The 13,322-nt window shown below is 43.1% G+C and overlaps 2 protein-coding genes across 4 annotated transcripts; one reads left to right on the top strand and one right to left on the bottom strand.

The window, feature by feature from the left end:
• Positions 1–1,218: 1,218 nt before the first annotated feature.
• ak6 (adenylate kinase 6) lies at positions 1,219–4,633 on the bottom strand. The gene is made up of 5 exons (XM_072665164.1): positions 4,408–4,633; positions 3,339–3,431; positions 3,201–3,259; positions 2,797–2,942; positions 1,219–1,635 (listed from the first exon to the last, which is right to left on the bottom strand). Exons 1-5 carry the CDS (start codon positions 4,442–4,444, stop codon positions 1,446–1,448), a joined length of 525 nt encoding a protein of 174 aa, XP_072521265.1. The 5' UTR covers positions 4,445–4,633; the 3' UTR covers positions 1,219–1,445.
• Positions 4,634–4,663: 30 nt separating this feature from the next.
• rad17 (RAD17 checkpoint clamp loader component) lies at positions 4,664–12,942 on the top strand. 3 transcript variants are annotated; one of them, XM_072665153.1, is made up of 17 exons: positions 4,664–5,226; positions 6,138–6,288; positions 7,166–7,423; positions 7,595–7,678; positions 7,850–8,009; positions 8,217–8,353; positions 8,462–8,514; positions 8,628–8,753; positions 8,886–8,955; positions 9,044–9,155; positions 9,523–9,720; positions 9,816–9,901; positions 10,096–10,242; positions 10,595–10,741; positions 10,831–10,951; positions 11,224–11,281; positions 11,981–12,942. In XM_072665153.1, the coding sequence occupies exons 2-17, from the start codon at positions 6,247–6,249 to the stop codon at positions 12,225–12,227; spliced, it is 2,046 nt and encodes a 681-aa protein (XP_072521254.1). In that variant the 5' UTR covers positions 4,664–5,226; positions 6,138–6,246; the 3' UTR covers positions 12,228–12,942. The 3 variants fall into 3 exon arrangements, with proteins under 3 accessions (XP_072521254.1, XP_072521253.1, XP_072521255.1); XM_072665154.1 differs by having other exon boundaries at positions 4,673–4,778; XM_072665152.1 differs by having other exon boundaries at positions 4,664–6,288.
• The last annotated feature ends 380 nt before the right edge of the window (positions 12,943–13,322 follow it).

Genomic DNA, 13,322 nt, shown 5'->3' with positions numbered 1-13,322 from the left:
TCACAACAAAACGGAACTGAACACTGAACCGTGTTCCTGGTCAAAGCAACAGCAGAGCTGAGCAAAGCCCCAAACCTCCCCGTCCTCATCAGAACCCTTTTAATGACTGAATATGATCATATCTCTCACAGTCATCCCTCCCAGCTTTCTTTCCAGCTTTGGACGCTTCTAATTAACCGTATTTACTTAAAAACATACCTTCCACCGGTAAACACACCTGTCTTCCGTCGCTCGCTCTGCAGGTGAAATGCGTTGGATCACGTGACCTACCTCACCCTAGCAGGTGACGTAATCCTTTCAGGTTTTCGAACGAAACCGGGGGGGGGGGGGGGCATTACATTTCCCCCCGGGGCTGGGATTGGACAAAGTGAACTAGACCCGGCCTGAGTCACCAGCCAATCCTGGCACTTGAGGGTGGGGCTAATTATAATATTATATTTGTTGATGAAATGAGAAGCGCCGCCATATTTCGCAAGATTTTTTTGATTATTGATATTGTCGATATTGTGATACTGGATCTTATTCAGTTTTTAATAATAATAATAAAAAAAAAGTGTTAATATGTGTATTTAAAAAAAAAAAGCAAAAAAAACCTTCACGATCTAATCAGACAACAAGAAAATGTTTGGGTTTTTTTGTACACGCAACCCAAAATAGTAATAATAGTAATAATAATAATAATAATAATAATAAAAAGGATGGATGACCAGATTTTTAGTCCCACTGACAAAGACCAGCTTAGACCATCTTAAACCAGCCACCAGCAAAGGCTAGCTTAGCTCCCCAAGGAAGGTACTAGGAAGGTAACATGTAAAGCCAGCCACTGCCTCGCTATTCAAACATTGTACACATTGCTTTTAGAGTGATGAACAAAGAGAGCACAGCCAATTGTCCTCTCTCAGACTCCAGCTGCTGATGGCAAAGCGGCATGGTTGCTCGACCCACGGCAGCAGTGTCTTAGATGGCGGAGCTCTGCAAAAGCTAGTCTTCAGCTGGATTTTTTTTTTTTGCAGGGACAATGTAGTGTCTGATATGTCTATGAAACCAAGATTTGACACCCAATATTTGCTAATCACCAGCTTTTAAGTGTAAAATTGAACTGATTTGAACTGAATAGAGAGAAACACTGCTGCAGGGACATTATGAGGAAATGTGAGTTGTGTAAATGAAGGTGAAAAGACACAAGAAGTAAAATACCTCTGTAATAAGGGCTTGAGATGACAGTAGAAAAATGTTTATTTTCTCTGCACATAATGGAATGGTGTTTGGCTCATTTCAAACTGCTGCCCTCACACAACTCCTCAGCTGAATGAGGTTCCTTAGAGCTGTGAAAATACACTACACTGGCTTTCTGAAGAGCTACGTAACCGTAGGAATTCTGTATCAGCCCGTCAAGCTCATCTACAGGGGAGTAAGTGTCCGTGAGTCTGCCGGGTGGCACTCATTCAGTTATTGTCCTTTATCCACTGCTCGATCCACTGCATGATCTGCTCCAGGTTCTTCTCCAGGTCGTCGGGGCTGTTGCTGGGGAGCTGGTGCACAATCTCCTCTTTGTAAGCCTCCATGGCCTCTTCGTAGATAGTCTGGAAGATCTCGCACTGAACGTTGTCCTGAAGCTTCTTTCCTGTGTAACCCCTAAACAAGAAACACAAGAACAACATCAGCACTTGCACTAAATGTCCAAATGTTTGTGGACACCCCTTCTAAAGGATGTATTCAACTACTTTAAAACTGTATCTATTGCGGACACAGATTTTGCAAAATCAGACAGCTTGTCTAGTCCTTGAGAGGTAAGCATGAGCCTATTGGCACCATGCCTAAAGCCAGGCATGGGCTAGAGGGGTAAAAGCCATGAAACTATCCAGTATGAAGCTCTAATAACAAATATCCAGTATGAAGCTCTAATAGCATTAATATCCAGAATGAAGCCCTAATAACATTAATATCCAGTATGAAGCCCTAATAACATTAATATCCAGTATGAAGCCCTAACAACATTAATATCCAGTATGAAGCCCTAATAACATTAATATCCAGTATGAAGCCCTAATAGCATTAATATCCAGTATGAAGCTCTAATAGCATTAATATCCAGTATGAAGCTCTAATAGCATTAATATCCAGTATGAAGCTCTAATAGCATTCATATCCAGTATGAAGCCCTAATAGCATTCATATCCAGTATGAAGCCCTAATAGCATTCATATCCAGTATGAAGCCCTAATAACATTAATATCCAGTATGAAGCCCTAATAGCATTAATATCCAGAATGAAGCCCTAATAGCATTAATATCCAGAACGACGCCCTAATAGCATTAATATCCAGTATGAAGCTCTAATAGCATTAATATCCAGTATGAAGCCCTAATAGCATTCATATCCAGTATGAAGCCCTAATAGCATTCATATCCAGTATGAAGCCCTAATAGCATTCATATCCAGTATGAAGCCCTAATAACATTAATATCCAGTATGAAGCCCTAATAGCATTAATATCCAGAATGAAGCCCTAACAGCATTAATATCCAGAACGACGCCCTAATAGCATTAATATCCAGAATGACGCCCTAATAGCATTAATATCCAGAATGACGCCCTAATAGCATTCACATCCAGAATGACGCCCTAATAGCATTAATATCCAGAATGACGCCCTAATAGCATTCACATCCAGTATGAAGCTCTGTGTAAGTGACCATATTATTAAAAATCAATGCCATCAACCCCTGAAATGTGACAGCTGAGAGTTGAAGTGGTTGCACACCTGAACATCTGTTTTTCACACAGATGCTCACCTGCTCTCGAGTCTGTTATAGAGGTGAGTGTTGTCTGTGCGGAGGACAAACACTATGTGAAACCAGCGCTCAGGGAAGAAGTCACAACCATGGTAGTCCACGATGACCCCACCGTCGGCCATCTGGTCCTCAAGTTCATCCACGACCTGGGAGGAAAGCAGAAGTATACAGTGTGTGCGTTCGAGATATAACCACAGATATAATCCACAGAGATTCAATAACAGGGTGGTAAACAGGCTGGTTAAACTACATCTAATCATTTCTCGCCCCAACAAAAGTCACAAATGTACTGAAATAAACCAAAGAACAGCGTAAACTCAATATATACATTCTGAAGCACCCTTCAAAAAAGTTTTCTGCCTCAAACAGATGTTTAGTCTTGGTGAAAAAGCAAAAGCACCTACCCGGTCTTCATCCAGAATGGGGCACTGGTACTCTTCATCAAACCCGTCAAACAGCTGACCTGAGAACCCAAGGTACAACCAGAACGTTACCAGGCCTGTTTCTGCTGCTGTTCAGGAACAAGAACCGACGCAGCTCACCTTCTTGCGCCAAATCTCCAACGTTGACATACGTCAGCCCAGTCCTCTGAGCCAGTTCCTTCCCAAGGGTGGTCTTCCCAACTCCGGGCGTTCCTGGAAACACAAACTGAAAGCTTTAACTTCACCGGGGTGCTGCAAATACTAACAGCTCATCTATTCCGACTGATGAAACGCGTTCACTGGCCATGATGCCACTCTATGGGTCCCGTAAACACACAACAATCCATAGAAACACATCTTCCAACTCTTCCAATGAACATTTGGTGATTCGCCACCCTCAGCTGCACATTTCTCAAAGTACAGAAAATCATGACCTCGCATGTGTGACCACCAGGTCATCTTAAAGGGTCATTTAACCATCGCTAAATCTGTTGTATACATGCCTACTACCCTCAGAAAACTCAGAAAACCCCCAATACTAGGTTAATCAATTTCTGCTGGGTAAATGCATATAATACTAAGGGTAGTGGGTATGTTACACACACACAGTGTAGCCTATGGAGTGATGAATCATCTGGTGATGATGGTGGTATGTGTGTGTGGGGGGGGGGGGGGGGGGGGTTAAATCTGTCAGTAAATCTGGCATATTAAAATGTACCTAGGGCCCCATAATGGCTTGCAATAGCAAAACAAGCACCTGATCAACGCACATGGTCCTGATTACATCATGTTTACTGTAAAAGAGGGTAAATCTGTATTTTACTAAAAGGTACAGTTGAGAATCGTGCCTTTATACGTCGTAATCGTATCACCTCCTGTGATCCACAAGGCTCAGGTTCACTTATAGCTACGGCTGTTCCAGTCCACCTTAAATCGGGCAGTGGTTTCATTCGGGCTCCGGTAGAAGCGTCAGAGCGCCACTGCTGTAACTGCCGCGCTGTTTAAGGTGGACCGGATCTTTCTCAACCAGGAGCCAACCTCAGCCTCACACTGCCCAATATCGATCAAATGGCCACGTTGGGCGAACGTGATCTACACCAAACGTGTACCCACGTACGCTTACGTATAGATCTCAATCAAAGAAAGCAGTAACGTGATGACATCGCTGAATAACAGCGCTGGGGCTCACCTGTGAGGAGGATGTTCGGTCTCTTCATGATTTTCATCGCAAAAAAAAAAAAAAAAAAGCCCTGATCAGCCAACGGCGAGGTGAAGGAGTACAGCTATGCTCGCTTCAGACTCTGAAAATGTGCCCGTATCTCAGTTTAAGCCTCGTTTTCGGACATCGCATCGCCGCTAACGCCGAACTTCGAAACTCACACAGAAACGTGCGCGCCCACGTGTAGCGGGTTGTCGGCGTGCTGGCGTCACTGACGCGCGCCCACCCCCGCGCTCCGCTTTAAAGGGAATGCTAAGCTAACAGGCTAAAGTTGCGCTTGGCGAGAGACGCGAGTTAAAAAGTGTTGCGTCGGAGAGGTTGTTCGGCTTAAAATGACCCGGGTGAGTTCGGTGCCGCGTTTGGGGCCCCTTTCGTGCTGCATGTTTGTCGCTTATCAGCCGCGAAGATCGTGAAAGGACGTTAGCTTAGCGTTAGCTTAGCACAGTTCAGCCGAGTTAGCTAACGGTCAGCAGCCAAGTTTACGTCCAAGTATAAACAGAGGTGGGCAGGTTTGCTCAGTGTGTGAGGACTGTTTGGGGGGTTTTTTGTGCTTTTTTATGATATTTTCTGGTTGCTTTCCAACACTACTGATAGTTTTAGGTGTAGTTAAGGTATATCTGTGAGAAAATTGACCATATTTTCTCTGTGTCGTCGTTAAAATTGAGCGCAGCCAGTTATCTATAGCTAGTTTCAGTGTGTTTCTAGCTGTGCTGTTGTTCGCTGGCTATACTTTCACTTTCGAGCTTTAGACCCAAGGGAAACAACAAGGGAACAACTGATAATATACAGGTAAATCAGCAAGATCTAGACTATTGGCTCAGGTAACTAGATAGTTAACTGTGACACTACCTTCACATCTATTTGCTATTCAGCTTAAAGTGAAAGTAAAATAACTGAAATCAAGTTGGAAATGTAGGCTAAGTTCTTTTATCTGTGATTTTAGGGTTATCATGTGAACTTCTGCCTATTTGCATATTATTTTTATATTGGCTAAACGTCCTATAACAGTAGTATCTAACCCCTCTAAATAGCTCCCCCAAGTATCAAGGTAGAAGAATGTTATTTAGAGACGTCTAACACCCCCTTGATCTGTTCCCTTAATTTAACAAATTGTTCCCTCAGTTAAACTGTTAAAGTGCAGGATTGGTAAACTGAGGGGAACTGAATTGTTAAACTGATTCTTACATTCTTACAGGGAATAATTTACTAAATCCAGGAATTTAATTAACTCTAATTATAATTTTTCTGCCTTCATACTGTAGTAAGCCCTTTGCCCGTTTGGGATTAAAAGGCCCTTACCCTTCATTTCCTTGTATTTTATCCTCCCCCATCCCCTCTTCTACGTTATCGTCCTCAATTCTCTTATATGAGTAAGAATTAAGCAGGCTATTGTGTTACTGTGTCTTTAATATGTATCTAATTTAGTTTATATCTAATTTAATTTAATTAGCTTAATAATCACACGCATCTAAAATCCTTCACAGCTTATCTGTAAACTCCTGGTCATTTTAACTCGTCAGAAATATACAAGACACCATTACAAAAGCGTCAAGATCCATCCGAAACGCTTGTATTTCAGCGGTTTATTATTATAATCAGCAGGGCAGCGCATTGTTATGGTTCCAGTCTTTATTATGTGAACTCATCCTGGCTTTGTTGACTTTGAGGCTGTGTAATTTCTCCGATTCCTCTCTCTATAGGATTGTGTGTTTAAGGTGGAAATCGGCTGCAGTGCGTTATGAGACGCTCTGGTTTTCTCCGCCAGCACTGTCCTGAGTAGTCCAGCTGTGTGAATGGGAAGAGCTGATAATGTCAAAGCTTTCTCTGAGAGGAAAATCGTCCTCTAGTAAAGTAAGGATCACTGCTGAGTTTTGTTTTAATGTGTAACATTTAACACTAACTTTTAAACGACAAAGATGCTTTTCATGTTGGATCATGTTTCTCTGTAAATAAAGGTACAAACTATAATATTATTAATTCTCTTTATGTAGTTTTAGGGATTAGATGAAGATAAAATTAATGCAGAAACTGCTCAGTTTTCTAATGACACTGTGCATTTGATAAGTTTTTGGATTGGGTGGATATCAGCAAAGAAATTTGAGACAATCCCACCTCCTCTTCTTGAAAAGAGAAGCACAGCAGCTCGCATCATTACTTCCCCTAACCCACAGATGCAGTATTTATTTCTAATAGGCCGGTCTGGAGATAATGTTACCGAGACATAAAAAGCAACCAATGATTCTCAAGCATTTAAGTTGGTTTCATTTTCTTCAGTAGCTTTCTAAGGTAGTTTGTGTAAATGGTCATTGTTAGCAACCAAGCTGGACATCTAATATTTAGCTATCATCTGCAATTGATATTTTTTATTGACTGTCGTAACCGTCCACCTTTCAACTATATTACAAGTGGCAATCAGCGGGGACCAAGCACTTTGTGTTGTTATGGAGTGAATGGAACACAAATAATGGGGATCTAATTTATAATAAAAATGGTGTCTCAAAAGGAGGTTTCTGGGCATGTCTTAAACTTGGATAGTCATTGAACTCCAATAATTCCACAGCAATAACCTGTGTTCCAGAATTTATGTTGAACTCTGTGAGGAACAATGCAGCATATCATCTTTGTCATCGCTCATGAGTTGTCATGTCTGCTCTGGATACACACAGTTCCTTCACTGCTGCCCTAGCATGTATACCTGAATGAATGTCGTCCTTCCTTCCCGCCTTAGTTAAGCAGCTGGGTACAACCGTCCTTCGGTGATTTTCTGGGGGGTTCTGGAGTGAACAGCTTCTCCTCGGCGAAAGGAGCACTTGCAGCCGAAAGCAAGTCCAAAGCTTGTTCTGTTAGTGCAGATGCCAGTGGGAAGAGGCCCAGGAAGAGAAAGGGAGACCCTCCAGCTTCCAAGGCGCAGTTCATTTCCAGTCGACAAAGTTCACAGGAGGACCAAGATGAACCCTGGGTGGACGTGCATGTCCCTCAGTCACAGGTATGAAGACGTGGGATAATCCATCTTGTATCTTTCAGTTGCTCTGTCAGTAAAAACAAGGGGTTTATGAGCTTTAATCTGCTTTTCCTGTCAAGTCCAGTTTGATAAATATTACTTTGGCTGTATTTGTAAAGCCACATCTGCTGACGCTCTTTTCCTCTTCTGCTGTAGGCTGAGCTGGCAGTCCACAAAAAGAAAGTCGAGGAAGTTGAGAGTTGGCTGAGGGTCCAGTTAGACTTGAAGACTGCAAACAAGGTATGTATTAAAGGGTTGATTTCAAGATTTAAAAAAAAAAAATTAAAATAGCTTGATGTTAGAACCGTCAATTTTAGACATCAGTAGTCTGAAGCGCTTTAATGATTGTGTAAAAGTACAACATGATGTAGAAACCTAAAAATTATAAATGCTGCTGGACTGTCTCCACAGGGTGGTGCTGTTCTGTTACTGACGGGCCCGTCTGGCTGTGGAAAGACGGCCACAGTTCACGTCTTGGCTAAAGATGTGGGTTTTCAGATCCAGGAGTGGTCCAACCCCACCACCTCAGAGTACAGGACGGACGACTCTTTCAGGCAGAGCTTCGACCCAGGTGCTCTCGCTGTAGTTCCAGTGAAATTTATTCCTTAACCCATTGGCTTTTTCAGTACAGTACCATCATCACCTTTAGTGTATTGCGGTTTTGCTGCTTGCTTCCACAACCCTAGATCTCTCTCCAGCAAAGATTTACAGGTTTCAAGAATGTCCAGAGTTTCATCTCTACAGAAGTGTCATTACAGTCTGTTACTGTCTTTTCTAGACTCCAGGTTTAACAGCTTCCATGGGAGCTCTCAGACAGGAGCCTTCCAGGAGTTCCTGCTCAGAGCTCACAAATACAACCGTCTCCAGATGAGCGGCGACAGCCAGGCACAAAGCAGGAAGGCCATACTTGTAGAGGTACACTGCACAGCGCCTTCACTGTAACAATAAGAAGTAAATGTCCTAACGTTGGGGTAACACTAAGTCAAAACATCTCTCTTCTCATCAATCTCTCCCCCCGTGCAGGATTTTCCAAACCAGTTCTATAGGCAGCCAGGATGTTTGCATGATATTCTCAGGTGAGACGCCAATAGAGAAGTACTTGACTCTTCCCATGAGCAGGGACTACTGGATAAGTGGAACCAGAGCCATGTGAAATAACTTTGTACTTTGCTTTCTCTCACCTTTCCAGGCGTTTTGTGAAGACGGGCAAATGTCCATTAGTCTTCATCGTCTCTGATAGTCTGAGTGGAGACACTAGTTCCAGGCTTCTCTTTCCTAAGGACATACAACAGGAGCTGGGCGTCCACCACATCAGGTAATTATTTTTACTTTAAACTGCGGCATGGGAAACCCGCCATACATATTAATAAGGTTTTATTTAAAGCCACATTAGCATTTCAAGTTGACTCATTGATCCATTCTTCCACCCCTTCTGCTTCTTCTTCAGTTTTAACCCTGTAGCCCCAACCAGCATGATAAAGGTGCTGAGTCGTATTGCAACCATCGAAACGAGCAAGGTAACAATAAACGAGCAGTTTGCTGACTCCTTTCAGAGCTGTGTGTAAGGCTGCGGTCTGTGAAACTTGTCTGTTCTTGGTCTTTCAGAGTGCAGGTAGGATCTCTGTGCCTGATAAGGCGGCCCTGGAGCAGCTTTGTTCCGGAAGCTCTGGGGACATCCGCAGTGCCATCAACAGCCTGCAGTTTTCTTCTTTTACTGGTAGGTATATAGTCTACGGTTTAGAGGACCCTTGTTTATTACATGGTCTTTTTGGCTCTGGTTTGTTGGGAGTGTAATAGGAATGGGGGATTAGTTATTAGAATTCTCCAGGATTGATAAGGAAAGGTTCTCTAATGCATGTCGAGCAGGTTGTCAGCCATATAATATGATCTTGCTCATGATATTGCAAAGAACAATAGTGTGATGTCAGGTAATAATTCCTATGTTTAGCTGTCATAGCGCTGACCCATACAGTAAACGTACAGTGACTGATGCATAGCGAGTGCTGTTCTGTGATGTAGACATGACCGTGCTGTCTGTAAACAGCTTGTTTTTGTGGTAACTGTAAATGTGACTTCATTCCCAGACTACTCTCTGGAAAAGGGCCTCTGGGCTTCTAAAAAGGGCAAATCGGCGGCATCTGCTGTCAAGGCTCCGGTCAGGGCCAAAGGGAGGAGTCGATCCACGAAATCTACTGACGTACTGGAGGACAGTCCTGCGATCGGAGGAAAAGATGCCTCCCTGTTTCTCTTCAGAGCTTTGGGGAAGATCCTCTACTGCAAACGTTAGTTTGAGTTTTTGAACCTGTCTGTTTATAGCCGGGGAGGCATTACGGAGAATTGCTTTTATGGCTTTAAGTAATGGCAGTTGTGCTTTTAGGTGAAGCCTATGAAGGTTCTGACGTTCCTAAGCTTCCAGCACACCTAGCAGAGCATCAGAGAGACCGGCTGCTTGTCGATCCAGAGGTAAGCAACACGCCCAACTTCCTTTAACACAATTGCCCCGATATCAGGTGACGTTTGGTGTCACTGGAGGCTAATGCCGCTAACGAGTAATGGATGTTAAATAATGCCTCATACCTTGTCTAGTCGTGAACTAATGTCGTTACACTTGCTTAAGTAGATCCTGACTCTGTTTCTGCCTCTTTCTCTATCGCCAGCTTGTTATAGAGCGGTCCCACATGTCTGGTGAGTTTTTCAACCTCTACCTGCACCAGAACTACCTGGACTTCTTCTCTGATGTGGGCGATGTTGCACGGGCCAGCGAGTACCTCTCTGACGCTGACTTCCTGACGGCTGAGTGGAGCGTAAGTTCATGACAAATAGCTGTCAGAAGGGGAGGATTTAAGCTCTTCACTCTTCCAGAAAATGTTGGTCTATTTTCCGGCCACAGTTTGTTTGTAATTGTGCAACAGCACAGATTTTACTACATTATGTTCATCCCATCCTGCCTTTACTCTTGAATCACGTCTGGTTAGAAAGTCAACTATGGTGGAAATGCTGTGATCTAAATGTGTTCCTGTCCTGGAGAACAACAACAACAACGCAGCATGGTTCAAAGTTCGCTCCAGCTAATTATCCAACCCTTTGTGAGTTGAAGCAGGTGTTTAAGAGCGTGGTTAGTCATGCGATTTGTCATTGTGCCCACTCTCTCTGCAGTCCAGGTCCACCATGCTGGAGTACGGATCCTCAGTGGCCACCAGGGGGCTCATCCACTCCAACTCCTCCCGCGCACAAGCTACCAGCCAATCGTCAGTAGGGTTCAAGCCCCTTCACAAGCCCCACTGGCTGCAGATCAACAAGACGGTAAAGGAGAAATCATTGTGTCTCATCATTCATAAATGAATACGCTGTTATTTGGCCTCCAATTGGTTTTACTCTTTTATTTCCTACAGTACCGTGAGAACTACCTTTCAGCTCAGTCCCTTTTCATCAGTTTCTGCCTGGCCCCCATTAGCCTTGTGACTGAGCTGGTGCCCTACCTTGCCAAGCTCAGCAACACCATGAGGAATCAAGGTAAAACACATCTGCAGTCACTTTTATGGCAAACATGACAGTCACGCTGCTCATTATAATAACTGCTTAGTATAATATAGTCCTGTCGCCTTTTTAAGTGATGTTCTGACATCGTCTGTCTGTCTGTGGCAGAACCTGTCCTTCTGTTTGTTTTGAGACTATGCAAAGCGCATTCAAATTCAGGACTCACTAAAACACACACCCACATCCCCACACATCCCCCTGACACTCTTCATGTGAACTCATCTTCTCTCATTTTCTTTGCCTTTCAGCTCAGATAGCCTTCATTCAAGATGTTGGCCATCTCTCTCTCAGAAGATTCCCTGGCAGGTATGTGAGGCCAAGGATTAAAATAAGAAAGGGAGATTTACACTTACAAATATGTATGGCGGCTTGTGATTGAACACGGCACAGTTCATGCAGACATGCATTCTCATTAGGAACAAGCATGTTGTGAAACAACAAAATATTTTGTCATGTATGTTATAAATTGGCGTTTAGGAGTATTTCCTTGATTTTTGCACATCTTCTTAAATTCACCTTTTAAAGGCATCTTGCATATTAGATAATACCCACATGTTTAATATCAAAATGAGATTATATCAATCTCCAATCTGTAAAGAGCACTGTGTGAAGAGATACTCTGACCCTAAACCTGAAAAAATGACAAAAGCATGGGACTGTATGAATACAACAGCATATAAATGGTAGGTAGGTAGACTCATGAATCCCCCAATTACATATGAGGGGTAGACAGCAGACACATGAATAAGCAGTTAGCCTTAATCCTTGCTGTCCAGAGCTGGACCAAACACGTTACAAAAATACTATAGCGGACTAAGGTGCAGCCACAATGACCCGAGGATTGCTGGGTTGCCATCAGCAGCTAGAGCCTGAGCGAACACAATAGTGTCTCTATAAGAGGTCTAATACTACTCTACTACTTATATACACACACACAAATAAATACAAATCACTATGAATAACCTTCAGCATGTAATTAACTGGGCTGAATCTGACTCTCTTCAGATTAAAATTTGAAGCCCTTGGCGACAAAGACCCCGGTGGCCTGGATTTCGACAGCGACAACGAAGACGGCACTCAAACCGGTAAGCCAGCAACCAGGTCCTCGTCTGGTGATACCACAGCAGAACCTGTCCTCCAGAGCAGCCAGGAGCCAGGAGGAGACCTACCCGCAAGCCAACCACAGCCCACCACCACGGAAGCCTTATTGGACGAGGAGGAACTCCTAATCGAGGAGTATGACAGCGATTGACCAGTCACATCCTGCAGTTTTCCCAGACTTACTAACTCCACCAACGCTGCCTTGAGAAGACCCGGCTCTGCTGTCTTCTGTGTTTGTGAATCACTGGGTTTCGCTCATGTCATTTTTATAATGTGAATTATTATTATTATGTTGTTGTTGTTATTATTAGGACGTTTCTAATATTTATTTGTTTCCGCACAAATGGAAGAGTGTCCTTGTGTGCTGTTGGTCCAGCACCTGTTGGTGTTTTTTTGTTTGTTTTTTTCCCCCGTTCTAAAGTCAGTTATATAGGACTCTAGAATGGGGATGTCGCAGGTATCTCAACATTTCTGCCTAATTCGGTTGTGGAGGTGTAAACAAAGACATTCTGGTGGTGGGGGTGGTGGTAAATGGAACCGGGGTCGCAATCACTACACCAAACATAGCCATTTCCTTTACCATCCGAATACACCCCTGAACCTACATGTGACGCTGGCCTGGCTCTGTTCATCACCACTGCAAACAGTTCTGACTCAGATCGACCTGCTGAATGAATTAAGTTTACATATAAACAACTGAATTAGCAGCAAGTTTGAAACGTCTGTGAAATTCCCACGACAGGAAGCAAATCTGAGTATTTTCATACAGCCTTTCGGCGTCCACTGTAGTATCATTCTGGTTGACATTTGGTTGTTTTTCTGTGCTGCCCTTCAGAAGAACTGCAATAAACAGTTAGGTTTTGCAATGGCTGTGTGTGTCGTTTACTATTTAAGCCTGTTTAAATTCTGCCCTTAGGTCAAGCCATTAATGACAAAATTGGAAAAAAAAACTAAACTGTACACTAGCTGTAATTTCTGCTAGCCCTTTTATGGGATACTAGTAGTACCCAAGGGCCGAGCTTTCTTTTTTCTTTTCTTTTTTTTCTTTTTTTGGTGGGGGGCAGCATGTAGAACTACTAGAAGGCCCAAAGTCTTTACATTTTTGTTTTCTAGGAATTCATAATTCCCATAATATTTTGGGGCTTCTTTTAAATACACAATTATGGTTTTCCTCTTGTTATTGAATTGAGTGTGAATTGAGTGGATAGTTTTGCATATTACAGTTATGAAGGACTGAATATGTGCT

This window comes from Salminus brasiliensis, chromosome 20 (genome assembly GCF_030463535.1).
Source record: "Salminus brasiliensis chromosome 20, fSalBra1.hap2, whole genome shotgun sequence".
Classification (NCBI taxonomy): Eukaryota; Metazoa; Chordata; class Actinopteri; order Characiformes; family Bryconidae; genus Salminus; species Salminus brasiliensis.
Note: the sequence above shows the minus strand (reverse complement) of the source record. Positions and strands in the feature narration are given on the sequence as shown.